We start from the raw sequence: 12663 nt of genomic DNA on the forward strand, positions 1-12663 counted from the left end.
CTCCTTGGCTTCAGCGATAGCAACGCGAAGCCTCCGAAGCGCAGAGGGAGCACTCCCTCCGCGCTCTGGAGGCTTCGCGTTGCTTTCGCTGAAGCCTGGAGAGCGAGAGGGGTCGATCAGCGAAAGGAACCTGAAGCCTTTGGAGTGCAGCACGAGTTCCAGCAGCGCTCCAAAGGCTTCAGGCGGCTATCCCTGAAGCCTTTCGAGCGCAGCGGGACCTCACGATGCGCTCCAAAGGCTTCGGGTTCCTTTTGCTGAAGCCGGGAGAGCAAGACTCTCCTGGCTTCAGCCGAGAGGGAGAGCTGCGCAGCGCCCCTTCAGCCAAGCGGGAGGAGAAATGGAAGGGGCTCCATTTATCCTGCCGCTTCGCTGTAGGGGCGCTGAGCAGAGAGGGGGAGAATATTTTTTTTCCTGTTCTCCCCCTCCTATGGTCCAGTGCGTCCTATGGCCCGGTGTGTCCTATAAAGCGAAAAATACGGTATTTCATGGAGTTGGACCAGTGGCTTTCAGGCAAGGGTCCCTCCCAGACCTACCTGGAGGTGTCAGGGATTAAACCCAAGACCTTCAGCATGCAGATCAAGGGGTTTAGTGCTGCGTTGTGTTCCTTCCCCCCCTAAAGAGTAAATTAAGGTGGTAGTCCTCATGGTCTTGAGGGGGTGGGAAAGAGCTGATTGAAATGGCACCACCGTATTCTGCTGCTTCAACTGGAATTTTGCTGCTCTCCAGTTCTGCTGCAGCCACTGACCCGCCCGTCTCCCCATCTCTCTCCTAGGCCCTGACAGCGTCATCCCAGGGCCTCCTGAACTGCGCTGTTTACTGCTGGACCCAGCATACGTTCCGCTGCATGAAGCGCAGGGCCTGCCAAGACGGCGAGACCCAGACGCCGCTCCTGCGGTCCCAGAAGAGGTTCTACGAAAGCACGCTCCCCGCTGCTGGACGCCAGGTGGAGGCTCCTGGCTGCGGGCTCCACGGCGCTGTGAGCAAGGGAGCTTTTGGAGTCCCTCTGGCTGAGCACCCGAAACTCTCTCCTCCCACTCCTTTGGCACCCTCCTCACTGCCACGTATTGCCAGAGGGGAAGGTGGGCAGCCCAGCCACCTTGGCCCACCAGGCTCCCCACCTGATCCCACCCATTCCCTGCCAAGTTAAAGAGACCTTATCCAGTCCAGCGCCCTGTAACCTATCAGGTGGGAGGGAACGGCCAATAACTTTGGCATTCAGAAAAGGACTGGTCTACACAAGGAGCAAGACTGCGATGGGCCAGCGGCGGCAGCAACGGCAACCTCTCCCCAATGAGCCTTTTGGTGGAGCAGGAAAACTGAGGCTTCGTCATGGGACCTGGATGGTGTGTTTGACAACCGTTACTTATATGGGCGAGGGGGAGCCTCTTTTCATTCTGCAGCCGTTCCTGTACAGGAGATTATTCCAGGACTGTGTTGGAATCTGGATGTGTGTGATAATAGGCTGCTGTGGGGCCGACCTTTTCTTCCTCAGAGCTGCTTGTTTTTGTCGTTTTCCACTCAACAGTAAAGACAAAAGGGAACATGTAGCATTTATTGTCTTGGATATTATTATTATTATTATTATTATTATTATTACTACTACTACTACTGTTAACATTTATATGAGCCAGTGTGGTGTAGTGCTTAAGAGCGGTGGACTCGTAATCTGGTGAACCGGGTTCGATTCCCCGCTCCTCCACATGCAGCTGCTGGGTGACCTTGGGCCAGTCACACTTCTCTGAAGTCTCTCAGCCCCACTCACCTCACAGAGTGTTTGTTGTGGGGGAGGAAGGGAAAGGAGATTGTTAGCTGCTTTGAGACTCCTTAAGGTAGTGATAAACCAGGATATCAAATCCAAACTACCCTTCTTCTTCTTCTTGTATCTCATCTTTCCTCCCAGGAGCTCAAGCTGGCTTACCTCCTACTCCTCCCCACTTTATCCTTACGACAACCCTGTGAGGTAGGTTAGGCAAAGCTACTGTGACTGGCACAAGAGCCACCCCGTGAGCTTCGTGTCTGAGTGGGGATTCGAACCCAAGTCTCTCCCAGACCTAGTCCAGCTCTCTAACTACTGCGCTATCACTGACTCATACACACACACCACACCATCGTGTGTGGTGTGTGTGTACGCTTGTACACACGGAGGGGGCCCTTTGAATACATTGCGAGTTGTGCACATCTCTGCATGCTTACTTGGAAGCAAGTGCCACCCCTGCAATGGGACTCCCTCCTGGGCGAGTTTGGGCGGCCATATAAGCATGTCTCTCTTCCATCATTTGCTCAGCCGAAGCTCAGTTTTGGCCAACATGGTGTCCTCCAGCCGCTTTGAACCAAAACTGCCCTCAGCCCTGGCCATCAAATTGCAATAAGAGAATCTTGTGCTCAGGTCCTGCTTGTGGGTTTACCACATGCCTCTGCTTGGCCACTGTAAGAACATGATGTTGGACTTGATGGGCCATTGGCCTGACTCGCCAGGACTCTTCTCCTGTTATGTCTTTGCTGTTTCACCCTGGATGAAAAGGGCGAGTGAGGGAAAGCCAAGTTTGTACACATGGTTAATTGTGCAAACCCAGTTCCTAAATGCTAGTGAAATGACACTTAACGGTCCTTGAAGTTCTGAGTTAGTCACCCAACAAGGACAAACTGTTTTACTACTGCTAGGTTACACAGCACGGAGTGAAACATTTGATTTCATTAAACTATTTCAGTGCATTCTTCTTAAGGCTTTTGCAACTGGGGGAAAATGCAAATTTTATTAGAGCAAAGACCGTATTACAATTGCTCCTATTATAAGGACTATATACAGGGGAAATTTATTTCTGGGATGAGGGAGCATGTGCGCCGCCCCGACATATGGCTGAACTACAGTTCCCATCAGCCACTGGCACAGCATGGTCAACAGCCAGGGATGATGGGAACTGGAGTCCACTTGCCACCAACCTCTGCTTTATTATAGATGCTTTGGAGTGCAGTCGATGTCTTAACAGGAGGTCCAAGGATGCCTTGAAATGTCCACAAGCATTACTCTTTGGAATCTGTAGAGTTCAATCCTTCCTTTACTTTGCAAACGCGACAAGAATCAACTTGGTCAACATCTAGGCTGCTGCCTTGCAGATTCCCTCCAACCCGTGAGCTGGTGAATTGCCTACACCATTCTGGTAGCTTCCGCAGCCTTGGCACAATAAAAGTGATAGCGGCAAGAACCAGGACTCCTAGAGGGATCACTGTTTCAAAAGTTCGTTTCACGACTTTTGTGCTCCAGTTCTGCCTTGGATACCCACCATCGATGCTTCCCCCAGACCCCCAAAACATGCAGTTTGGAGGGGCCCAGCCACTGTTGCAGTGGCAGTTATTGAGGTTGTTACAAACACCTCTGTCATTGCACTTTTTGTTGGGATCACACACTGCCTTCTTCCTGAAAATGCACGTATGGTTCTTGCAGAGTTTCCCAGGGCCACATGGAGTGCCATCAGGCACCATTCCGAGATCCACAAAATCTGTCCTGCCATGGTAGGCCACGCTCCAGCAGCTAGCGCTAGTGCCTGACAACTCAGTGGGAGTCACGGCATAGTGTGGCATTGAAGGTATGTTTCTGACGTTGGTACACTGAACTCTCCCGCACTTTACGTCTTGAGGCTGGCATTTCACAAAAGTACTTCCTGTCCAATCCCTGCCACAGTTGCCATACGCATCCCCCACACTATTCCGAGACTGAAAGCAGGATGCTGGAGCCGCTGTGGCTCCATAGCCAAAGATCCTGGCGCACAGGTACTTGTGAGTCCAACACTGCTTGGCATAACAATGGGAATCATGTTTGCTGCACGGCGTCCCGTCTTGCATGTACACATCATTGGGGCACCACTCAGATTTCCCACTACAGTACTCAGGAAGGTCACACTCATTGATCTGAATTCGACAAAGGTCTCCACTTGGAAGGAAGTGACAGTTTTTACAACATGGCCCAGAAGAGCATTGTGCAGGTGGCTTCAAGGTGCAGTCAGGGTTGCAGCAAAGATTCTGCTTGCACCTCTGCGTGCCGCCGCAGTCGCATTCTTCTCCCTTATCCAACACTCCATTGCCACAATGCTTGATAGATGGTATCTTTTGGGGCCTGTTGTTCAGGCAGTCCAGGTTCCCTTCCAGCACAAGTTCTGCAAAAGTGTGAATGCTGCAGTTGCTGAACTTGTTCGTTTCTGCCTTGTACGAATGCATGACACAGGTTTTGTATCCTCCACAAACACAGTTGGATTCGTCGTGTTCAAGCCCCATGTGATGACCCAACTCATGGGACATGGCCCTTGAAAAGAGAATTGGATTCTTCTGTAAGTAGCTCAAAACCCCTGCAGAATAGCTTGGCCTGCAGATGGCATTACCATATGACTTCCCGAGGGTGTGCTCGAACTCCTGGTGAGTGAGCAACAGGGCTGTGTCGTGCTTCATCCACTTCGCAAGACCGTTCACTCTCCAGCTGTTGAAATTATTCAGAAGCAACCCAACGTCATTTGTAACCTCGAAAGGGTTGCCTGTGTTCCAGATCTCCAGTCCAATCAGGACAATACTTGTGTGCAGCTCCCGGAAGTGCACACCCATTAAGTTAACTATGTCCAAAATGAGGTATGCCATCCTGGTTTCATTGGCACCTTCAAACTGAAACAGCTTCTCGTCCACAACAATGTACAGCTCAATGTATTTTGGGTGCCTTGGGTCACGCCGGGTCCCTCTTTCCGCCCTCAGTTCTTCTGCCTGACGCTTTGCAACTGGAGCTCTCATTCCACACATACAAGGCTTTGGTTCGTTGATCAGGTAGAGAAGGTGCTGAAAAGTTGAAGAACCGTGGAAAGGCTCTATGCCATAATTTCTGTCTCTGATACTTAGGAATCCTGTCAAGCCAGAGCAGGTCTTCAGAACCACAAGCGAATTGGCTACGCCATCCACATGCCCTTCGTGGTAGCATTCAACAGGGATGTAGGGATGACTTTCGATCCGTCTGCCCTGGGAACTGTATGTGAAGAGTGGGAGGTTTTTGACCAGGAAGTCGTGCTTCCTGGGCTTCAACTGAATGACGTAGTCCTTTCCTGATACATTGAGGATATAGGAAAGTTCATTCTTCTTGGCTTTCCCTCCCCAAAGCACCAACTGCCTTGGGGTGATCACTTCATACGACGTATACTCAGGAGCAGGAAATGAGCTGGTGGGAAGGAGGAACCCCAGCAAAATAACAGGATTCGTCAACTGCAGAACCAGCCATTTGTGGAGGCCACCACTGCCATGTGCCATGATTTGCTTCCACTATTCACTATCCTTAAACAGCCTAGAGTAGAGAGGAGACAGACTGGGCTTTCTGACTTCACATCCCCACCAATCATTGATTCTCAAGAGGCTTTTTTAGACTTGTCAGCGTGCTCAAGAAAACACAAGGCAATTCCTGCCACTGCCACCATCTCTCTCTTGACGGTCGTCAACATCATTTGGTTGTGAGAGAGTTCAAAAAGGTGAAGTGGCCACTGCTGTCTGGCATTTTCAAATGGAGTTAGGGTAACCAAAACACTGGCCGTCCTTAAACCTTTGACTCTAAAGGCCTCCGCAACTTTAGGGCCTAGGCGCCAACATTTTCTCTTCTCAGAAGCGGTTGTGGTCACCTTTTTGGGTGATAAGAAGGACCAAAAGGAAGAAGGGTGGACACCAAAGAGAGGAAGATACCCCAATAATTATATTCCTCTAGTCCCAGGAATTCTCATTTAATCTTCTAAAGTGTATTTCCAGAGACTTCTAGATGACAAAGGAGATGACAAAGAGGGAGGAGGAACCACCATGCCGGTTCAAATGTCCTCTCCTGTGGTGGGAAATTCCATGACCAGGCTAACGGTTTCTCATGCTATTTGAATATGGACATTCCATCTGCTGAGGCAGGTGGGCATTGGAAGAGCACGGAACACGGTAGAGAGCAGCTGTTTGCTATTCTCGATGTGGATCCGAACCCACTTATTGCTGGAATCCTGGCCAAGAGGGCTGACCTAGGCCACATTCACACTGTGGGTTTAAAGGGGAATTGTGAAGGAAGAGTATACATGAGTAGCCAACTGTGACAGGGGGAAAGGTCAGGCGGGCTAAAGCTCAGAATGATCTCAGGCTTGCAAGAGAGGTGAAAGATAATAAAGCCATTTCCGAACTGAAGAGGAGGTGGGGTTGCGGGCCCACGCCCTCCCCATGCACACGGGGGCTGGCTCACAGCCCCCGCAAGAATGAAGGAATCCTCACGCGTGTCATCTCCCTGCCTAGCCAATGGGCTGGTCGGGGGTGTGTGTGTGTGGCCTGGGCTATTTATGCCCCGAGGACCGCCCTCTCTTCGCCTCTCCAGCTGATAGCTGTAGCAGGAACCCCCCCACCCCAATCATTCTGTTTGTACAAACTTTACACACACACACACTCACACACTACATACACCACATTTCTGTTATAAATTCATAGAAAATCAAGCATACATCGGATTTGCACTGTTCCATTTTATTTTACTCCATATGACAAGAACTATCAAAGGGGGGTGGCTTGGTCCTGGTCAGCCATAATCCCTTCACCGTCTCAGCACATCCACAGGAGCCCTGCCCAGTTGCTATGCCAACCCTGATGATCCCAGACAGAAGACAATCAAGATCACAAAGAAGTTGCATATGGGAGTGGATTCAGCATGGACTGAAACAAAGGACAATGATCAGATCTTCCCTCTGGGGGCAGGAAACTGCAAACTCCCCTTTGTCTCCTGGAAGTGACTCATGGGGAGGGGGGAAAGGAGGAACTAGCCAGGTGACAAGACACTCAGGTTACCACCAACTCCTCCCTCAACCCCTCCTTTCTGTAATGTATGCATGATGTTTCTGGGGGTGGGCTTGACCTAGAGGAGGGGAATTTCAAAAAGTTTTTATAAGACCTTGCACGCTATTTTTAACCTTAAATACCGTGTCCTGTGTATTTATTTCTCAAGGGGGGAGGGGGACTTGCCACGCAATAAAGGTTTATTTGGCTATGTTCAAAGCAGCGGGAAGAACAAGCAAGTGGTAGGTCCACTGAGGGGAGAAAACAATGAAAGGCGGGAACTGCAGCCCAATATAGGAGAAGTGGTGGGAAAGGAACACCTAGCTACGTTAAACAAATTAAAAGCTCCAGGGTCTAATGAGCTGTACCCAAGGGTACTAAAGGGGTTTGAGAATGTAATCTCAGAGCCTCTGTCTATAATTTTTGAGAATTCCTGGAGAGCAGGTGAAGTCCCTACAGACTGGAGGCAGGCAAATGTTGTCCCTGTTAAGTTGTGGGTGAACATATCAGATGACACAGCGATTCTTCAAACAGCTCTTCTTTTTTCAGAGGTCAGAACAGGAACTGAGCTGAAGGGCTCAGTCAGCCTGCTTATATAGAGCTCCAGTACACATAATTGCTCCAACTTTCTAAAACTATCCAATCACTGAACATCACTTTCGATCCCTTATTTGAACACTTATCCACAGTATCCCCCTGCTGGCCCAGGGTGAGAACTTCAGCACATAACACCCCTCCCCACCGAGATAAGGCGTTAGTTACCATCGTAATGGTTTCCTTATATACAGCACTACACATTGGTTCAATTAGGCACAAAAGCATATCGGTTACATTTCACATACTTCCATTAGACCAACAGTATTACATGTCCAACAACATAGTCCTTTAAATAAGTTGGGCGCTTGGAAACTCTGCCAGACTGCCGGGGAGCAGTACCCAGGTCCGTTGGGCTGCCCGATTCTTGCTGAGGCTGTGGCGTGACCCTAGGTGGCGTTGAAACCAAGTCCCCTGGAACCGCTGCTGTGGGTGGAACCTCCACAAGTGGAGTTGGCGAAATGTCAGGCACGGCAGTGGTCTGAGTCTGTGGGAAGTCCGGCAGACCCTCTGAAGCGGCTTGGTTCGGCTCCACGCCCCCAGTTTGCGACCACACGAAAGCTTAGAAACAAACTAGGATTAGATACCCTACTATGCTAAGCCCTGAACATTGATAGTTATTTATACAATACTTTCCGCCAGAGAACTACAAGTGAAAAACTTGAAACTCAAAGGACTTGACGGTGTCCCATATCGACCTAGAGGAGCCTGTCCTATAATCGATACCCCTCGTTCCACCCAACCTCAACTAGCAAATCATCAGCCTATATACCGCCGTCGACAGTTTACCCTATGAAGGTCCAATAGTAGACACAACAGCCTTAACGCTAATACGTCAGGTCAAGGTGTAGCAGATGTTGAGGAAGAGATTGGCTACATTTTTTATGATAAAAAATACGAATTGCACTATGAAACACTGCATGAAGGTGAATTTAGTAGTAAAACAGATAAGAGTGTCTGTTTTAACAACGCTCTGGGACGCGTACACACCGCCCGTCACCCTCCTCAACAAAAAACTAAAGCAACTTTCATAAACAAAGATTACTTAAACTAGAGGAGGCAAGTCGTAACATGGTAAGCGTACCGGAAGGTGTGCTTGGATTAACAAAGAGTAGCTTATATAAAGCACCCAGCTTACAACTGGGAGATGCCGCATCCTAAACCACGACCTTTTTGAGCCCAACAACTTCAGCCAAATAAACCCACAAAACCCCAAAAACCCATTAAACCAAAACATTTCTTTCGGCCAGTAAATGAGATTAAACCCCACCATTGGCCTTACAAGTACCGCAAGGGAACAGTGAAAGAACAATGAAAAATCTTAAGCATAAAACAGCAAAGACCAACCCCTGTACCTCCTGCATCATGGTTTAGCAAAACCCCTTCAGACAAAGCGAACCTTTAGCCTGCCTCCCCGAAACCAAACGAGCTATTCTTAGGCAGCTATTAATCTTGAGCACACCCGTCCCTGTAGCAAAAGGGTGGGAAGACCTAAAAATAGGGGCAAAAAGCCAATCGAGCTTGGTGATAGCTGGCTGCTCAACAAGAGAATTTAAGTTCAACTTTAGGCACACATTGAACCAACACCTCTAAATTCATTATTTTTTTCCTAAAGAAAATCAATGGGGGTACAGCCCCATTGAACCGGAATACAGCCCGAACTGAGAGAGACCTAACTTTTTAACTATGAGTAGGCTTCAAAGCAGCCACCACAAATCGCGTTATAGCATTAACCAAAATTAATCCCACAACCTAAACCAACCTCCTGACATACCCCGAGCTATTCTATACCAATATAGAAATACCAATGCTAAAATTAGTAATAAGAAACACTAATTTCTCTTTGCATACCCTTAAATCAGAATAGAAAAACTACTGACAATTAACAACACTACACAACCACATATTTACCCTAGAAAACGTTATCTAAAACTTGTTAACCCAACACAGGAATGCACAAAAGAAAGGCAAAAAGCCGTAAAAGGAACTCGGCAAAAATTTGTCCCAACTGTTTACCAAAAACATAGCCTTTAGCCCTACAAGTATTAAAGGTCTCGCCTGCCCAGTGACTCTTTAAACGGCCGCGGTATCCTAACCGTGCAAAGGTAGCATAATCACTTGTCCCCTAAATAGGGACTAAATGAACGGCTAAATGAGGACGAAACTGTCTCTTACGGGCTGGCCAATGCAATTGATTCTCCAGTACAAAAGCTGGGATGAACCCATAAGACGAGAAGACCCTGTGGAGCTTCAAAACCAAAAGCATCAAACATGCCTCTTGGATTTTTAGTTGGGGCGACTTTGGAGCAAAAAAAACCCTCCAAAAAATCAACTTATTTATTAAGAATAACACACCAAAAATAATTTTTAGACCCAGCAATATTTTTACTGTCTGACCAATGAACCAAGTTACCCCAGGGATAACAGCGCCATCCTCTTCTAGAGTCCTTATCGACAAGAGGGTTTACGACCTCGATGTTGGATCAGGACACCCCTATAGTGCAGCCGCTATAAAAGGTTCGTTTGTTCAACGATAAAAGTCCTACGTGATCTGAGTTCAGACCGGAGAAATCCAGGTCGGTTTCTGTCTATGAAGCACTATTTTTAGTACGAAAGGACCAAAATAGTGGGACCCACGCTAAACAAGCTTCCCAATTAAAACTACTGATTCTTACTAAAGTAGTTAACTATGCCCACCCAACCTCACCAAAATAAGGTTTATTAAGGTGGCAGAGTCAAGCAATGCAAAAGACCTAAAATCTTTCTACAGGGAAGCAAATTCCCTTCTTAATAATGCAGAATCTTATAACACACATTATTAATCCAATCTCGTATATTATTCCCATCCTTATTGCCGTAGCATTCCTAACACTGCTTGAACAAAAAATCCTAGGCTATATACAACTCCGAAAAGGCCCAAACATGGTAGGACCTTTTGGAATTCTACAACCAGTTGCTGATGGAATTAAACTATTTATTAAAGAACCAATTCGCCCAACACACGCATCCCCAATACTTTTTATTTTAGCCCCAACCCTAGCCCTCTTACTAGCCCTAATAATATGAACCCCAATACCTATACCCTATCCACTAGCAGACCTAAACCTAGGCCTCCTATTTCTTCTTGCCCTCTCAAGCATAATAGTTTATACAATTTTATGATCCGGATGGGCATCTAACTCAAAATACGCCCTAATAGGGGCCCTTCGAGCTATTGCACAAACAATTTCCTACGAAGTCACCCTGGGCATTATTTTACTTTCTATCATTATACTAACCGGTGCCTTCACAATGTCTACTCTTATTGTTACACAAGAACACATATGACTAATTCTACCCACATGACCTCTAGCCATAATATGATATGTATCAACCCTAGCAGAAACAAACCGAGCACCATTTGACTTAACAGAAGGAGAATCCGAACTCGTCTCAGGTTTCAATGTAGAATACGCAGCAGGACCTTTCGCACTCTTTTTTCTAGCTGAATACATAAGCATTTTAATAATAAATACACTATCATGCATTTTATTCTTTAGCCCAACCATTACTCTACAAACAGAACTTTTTACAATCAACTTAATAACAAAAACCACCCTACTAACTATTGGATTCTTATGAACTCGAGCCTCCTACCCACGATTCCGCTATGACCAACTAATGCACCTTCTATGAAAACAATTCCTCCCAGCTACTTTAGCACTTTATTTATGATATATTTCTCTTCCAATCTCACTAGCTGGCCTTCCACCATTAACTTAATTCACTAGGACGTGTGCCCGAGATCTAGGGGTTACTTTGATAGAGTAAACCACAGGGACTTACTAACCCCTCACCTCCTATAGAAAGATGGGATTTGAACCCACACCTAAGACTTTATTGGTATAATTAAAAGGATAAGGATTGAGAAGAGTAAGGCTAGGACGCCACCCAGTTTGTTGGGAATTGAGCGGAGAATTGCGTAGGCAAAGAGAAAATATCACTCTGGTTTAATATGTGGTGGGGTAACTAGTGGGTTTGCGGGGGAGAAGTTTTCTGGGTCGCCTAGAAGGTTTGGTGTGAAAAGAGCAAGAGATAGGAGAAGGGTAAGGACTAGCATGGCACCTAATAAATCTTTGTAGGAGTAATATGGGTGGAATGGGATTTTGTCTGTGTTGGAGTTTAAGCCAGTTGGGTTGTTTGATCCTGTTTCATGAAGAAAGAGCAGGTGGACTATGGAAGTGCCTATAATAAGGAAAGGCAATAGGAAGTGAAAGGTAAAAAATCGAGTTAGGGTCGCATTGTCTACTGCAAATCCGCCTCAAATTCATTCGACTAGGGAGGTGCCAATATAGGGGACTGCGGAGAGAAGGTTGGTAATGACGGTGGCCCCTCAGAATGATATTTGGCCTCAAGGTAGCACATATCCTATGAAGGCTGTAGCTATAACGAGAAGTAGGAGGAGGACTCCAATGTTTCAGGTTTCAGTGTATATGTAGGAACCATAGTATAAGCCACGTCCAATATGGAGATAAATACAGATAAAGAATATGGAAGCGCCGTTGGCATGTAAGTTGCGGATGAGTCATCCATATTGGACATCTCGGTGAATGTGGGCAAGAGATGAGAATGCGGAAGAGATGTCTGGGGTGTAGTGTATGGCTAGAAAAAGGCCTGTAATAGTTTGAATAATAAGACAGAGGCCTAATAGTGATCCAAAATTTCATCAAGCAGAGATGTTTGATGGGGTTGGGAGGTCAATAAAGGAGGAGTTAATAATCTTGATAATGGGGTGGTGTTTTCGTAAGTTTAGTGTCATTAGAGGTTTTTAATAGTTGAATACAACGGTGGTTTTTCAAGTCGCAGGTTTTGGTGAAAGGCCAAATTAAAATAATGATATATTTGATTGGGTTTTTTATAGTTTGTTTGGTGATTAGTTTAATTGGGGTTGCTTCTAACCCATCTCCTTATTTTGGGGCGGGAAATTTGGTAGTTGGTGCTAGTGTGGGTTGTGGAATTTTAATTTTATTAGGGAGTTCTTTTGTGTCTCTTGTATTGTTGTTAATTTATTTGGGTGGAATGTTGGTTGTTTTTGCTTACTCTGTGGCTTTGGCGTCGGATCCATTTCCGGAAATATGAGGGAAGGTTGGGGGGTATTTTGGTGGGTATGTTGTGTTGGTGTTGTTTTTAATAGTGATATTTAGTGAAGGGGATTTTATTAGTTTGGGGGTTAGTGGGGTGGATTCACAAGGTTTATCCGTTGTTCGTGTGGATTTAAGT

The 12663-nt window shown here is 46.7% G+C and overlaps 1 protein-coding gene and 1 pseudogene across 1 annotated transcript; both read right to left on the minus strand.

Annotated features, from left to right (window-relative positions):
* Positions 1-3021: 3021 nt before the first annotated feature.
* On the minus strand, positions 3022-5865 carry LOC128420358 (disintegrin and metalloproteinase domain-containing protein 21-like). The gene has a single exon (XM_053401958.1). The coding sequence runs from the start codon at positions 5275-5277 to the stop codon at positions 3022-3024; it is 2256 nt and encodes a 751-aa protein (XP_053257933.1). The 5' UTR covers positions 5278-5865.
* A 5414-nt stretch (positions 5866-11279) lies between these two features.
* Positions 11280-12567, minus strand: LOC128420046 (cytochrome b-like; annotated as a pseudogene).
* Positions 12568-12663: the final 96 nt, after the last annotated feature.

Source organism: Podarcis raffonei, chromosome 8, assembly GCF_027172205.1.
Source record: "Podarcis raffonei isolate rPodRaf1 chromosome 8, rPodRaf1.pri, whole genome shotgun sequence".
In the NCBI taxonomy this organism is placed as follows: domain Eukaryota; kingdom Metazoa; phylum Chordata; class Lepidosauria; order Squamata; family Lacertidae; genus Podarcis; species Podarcis raffonei.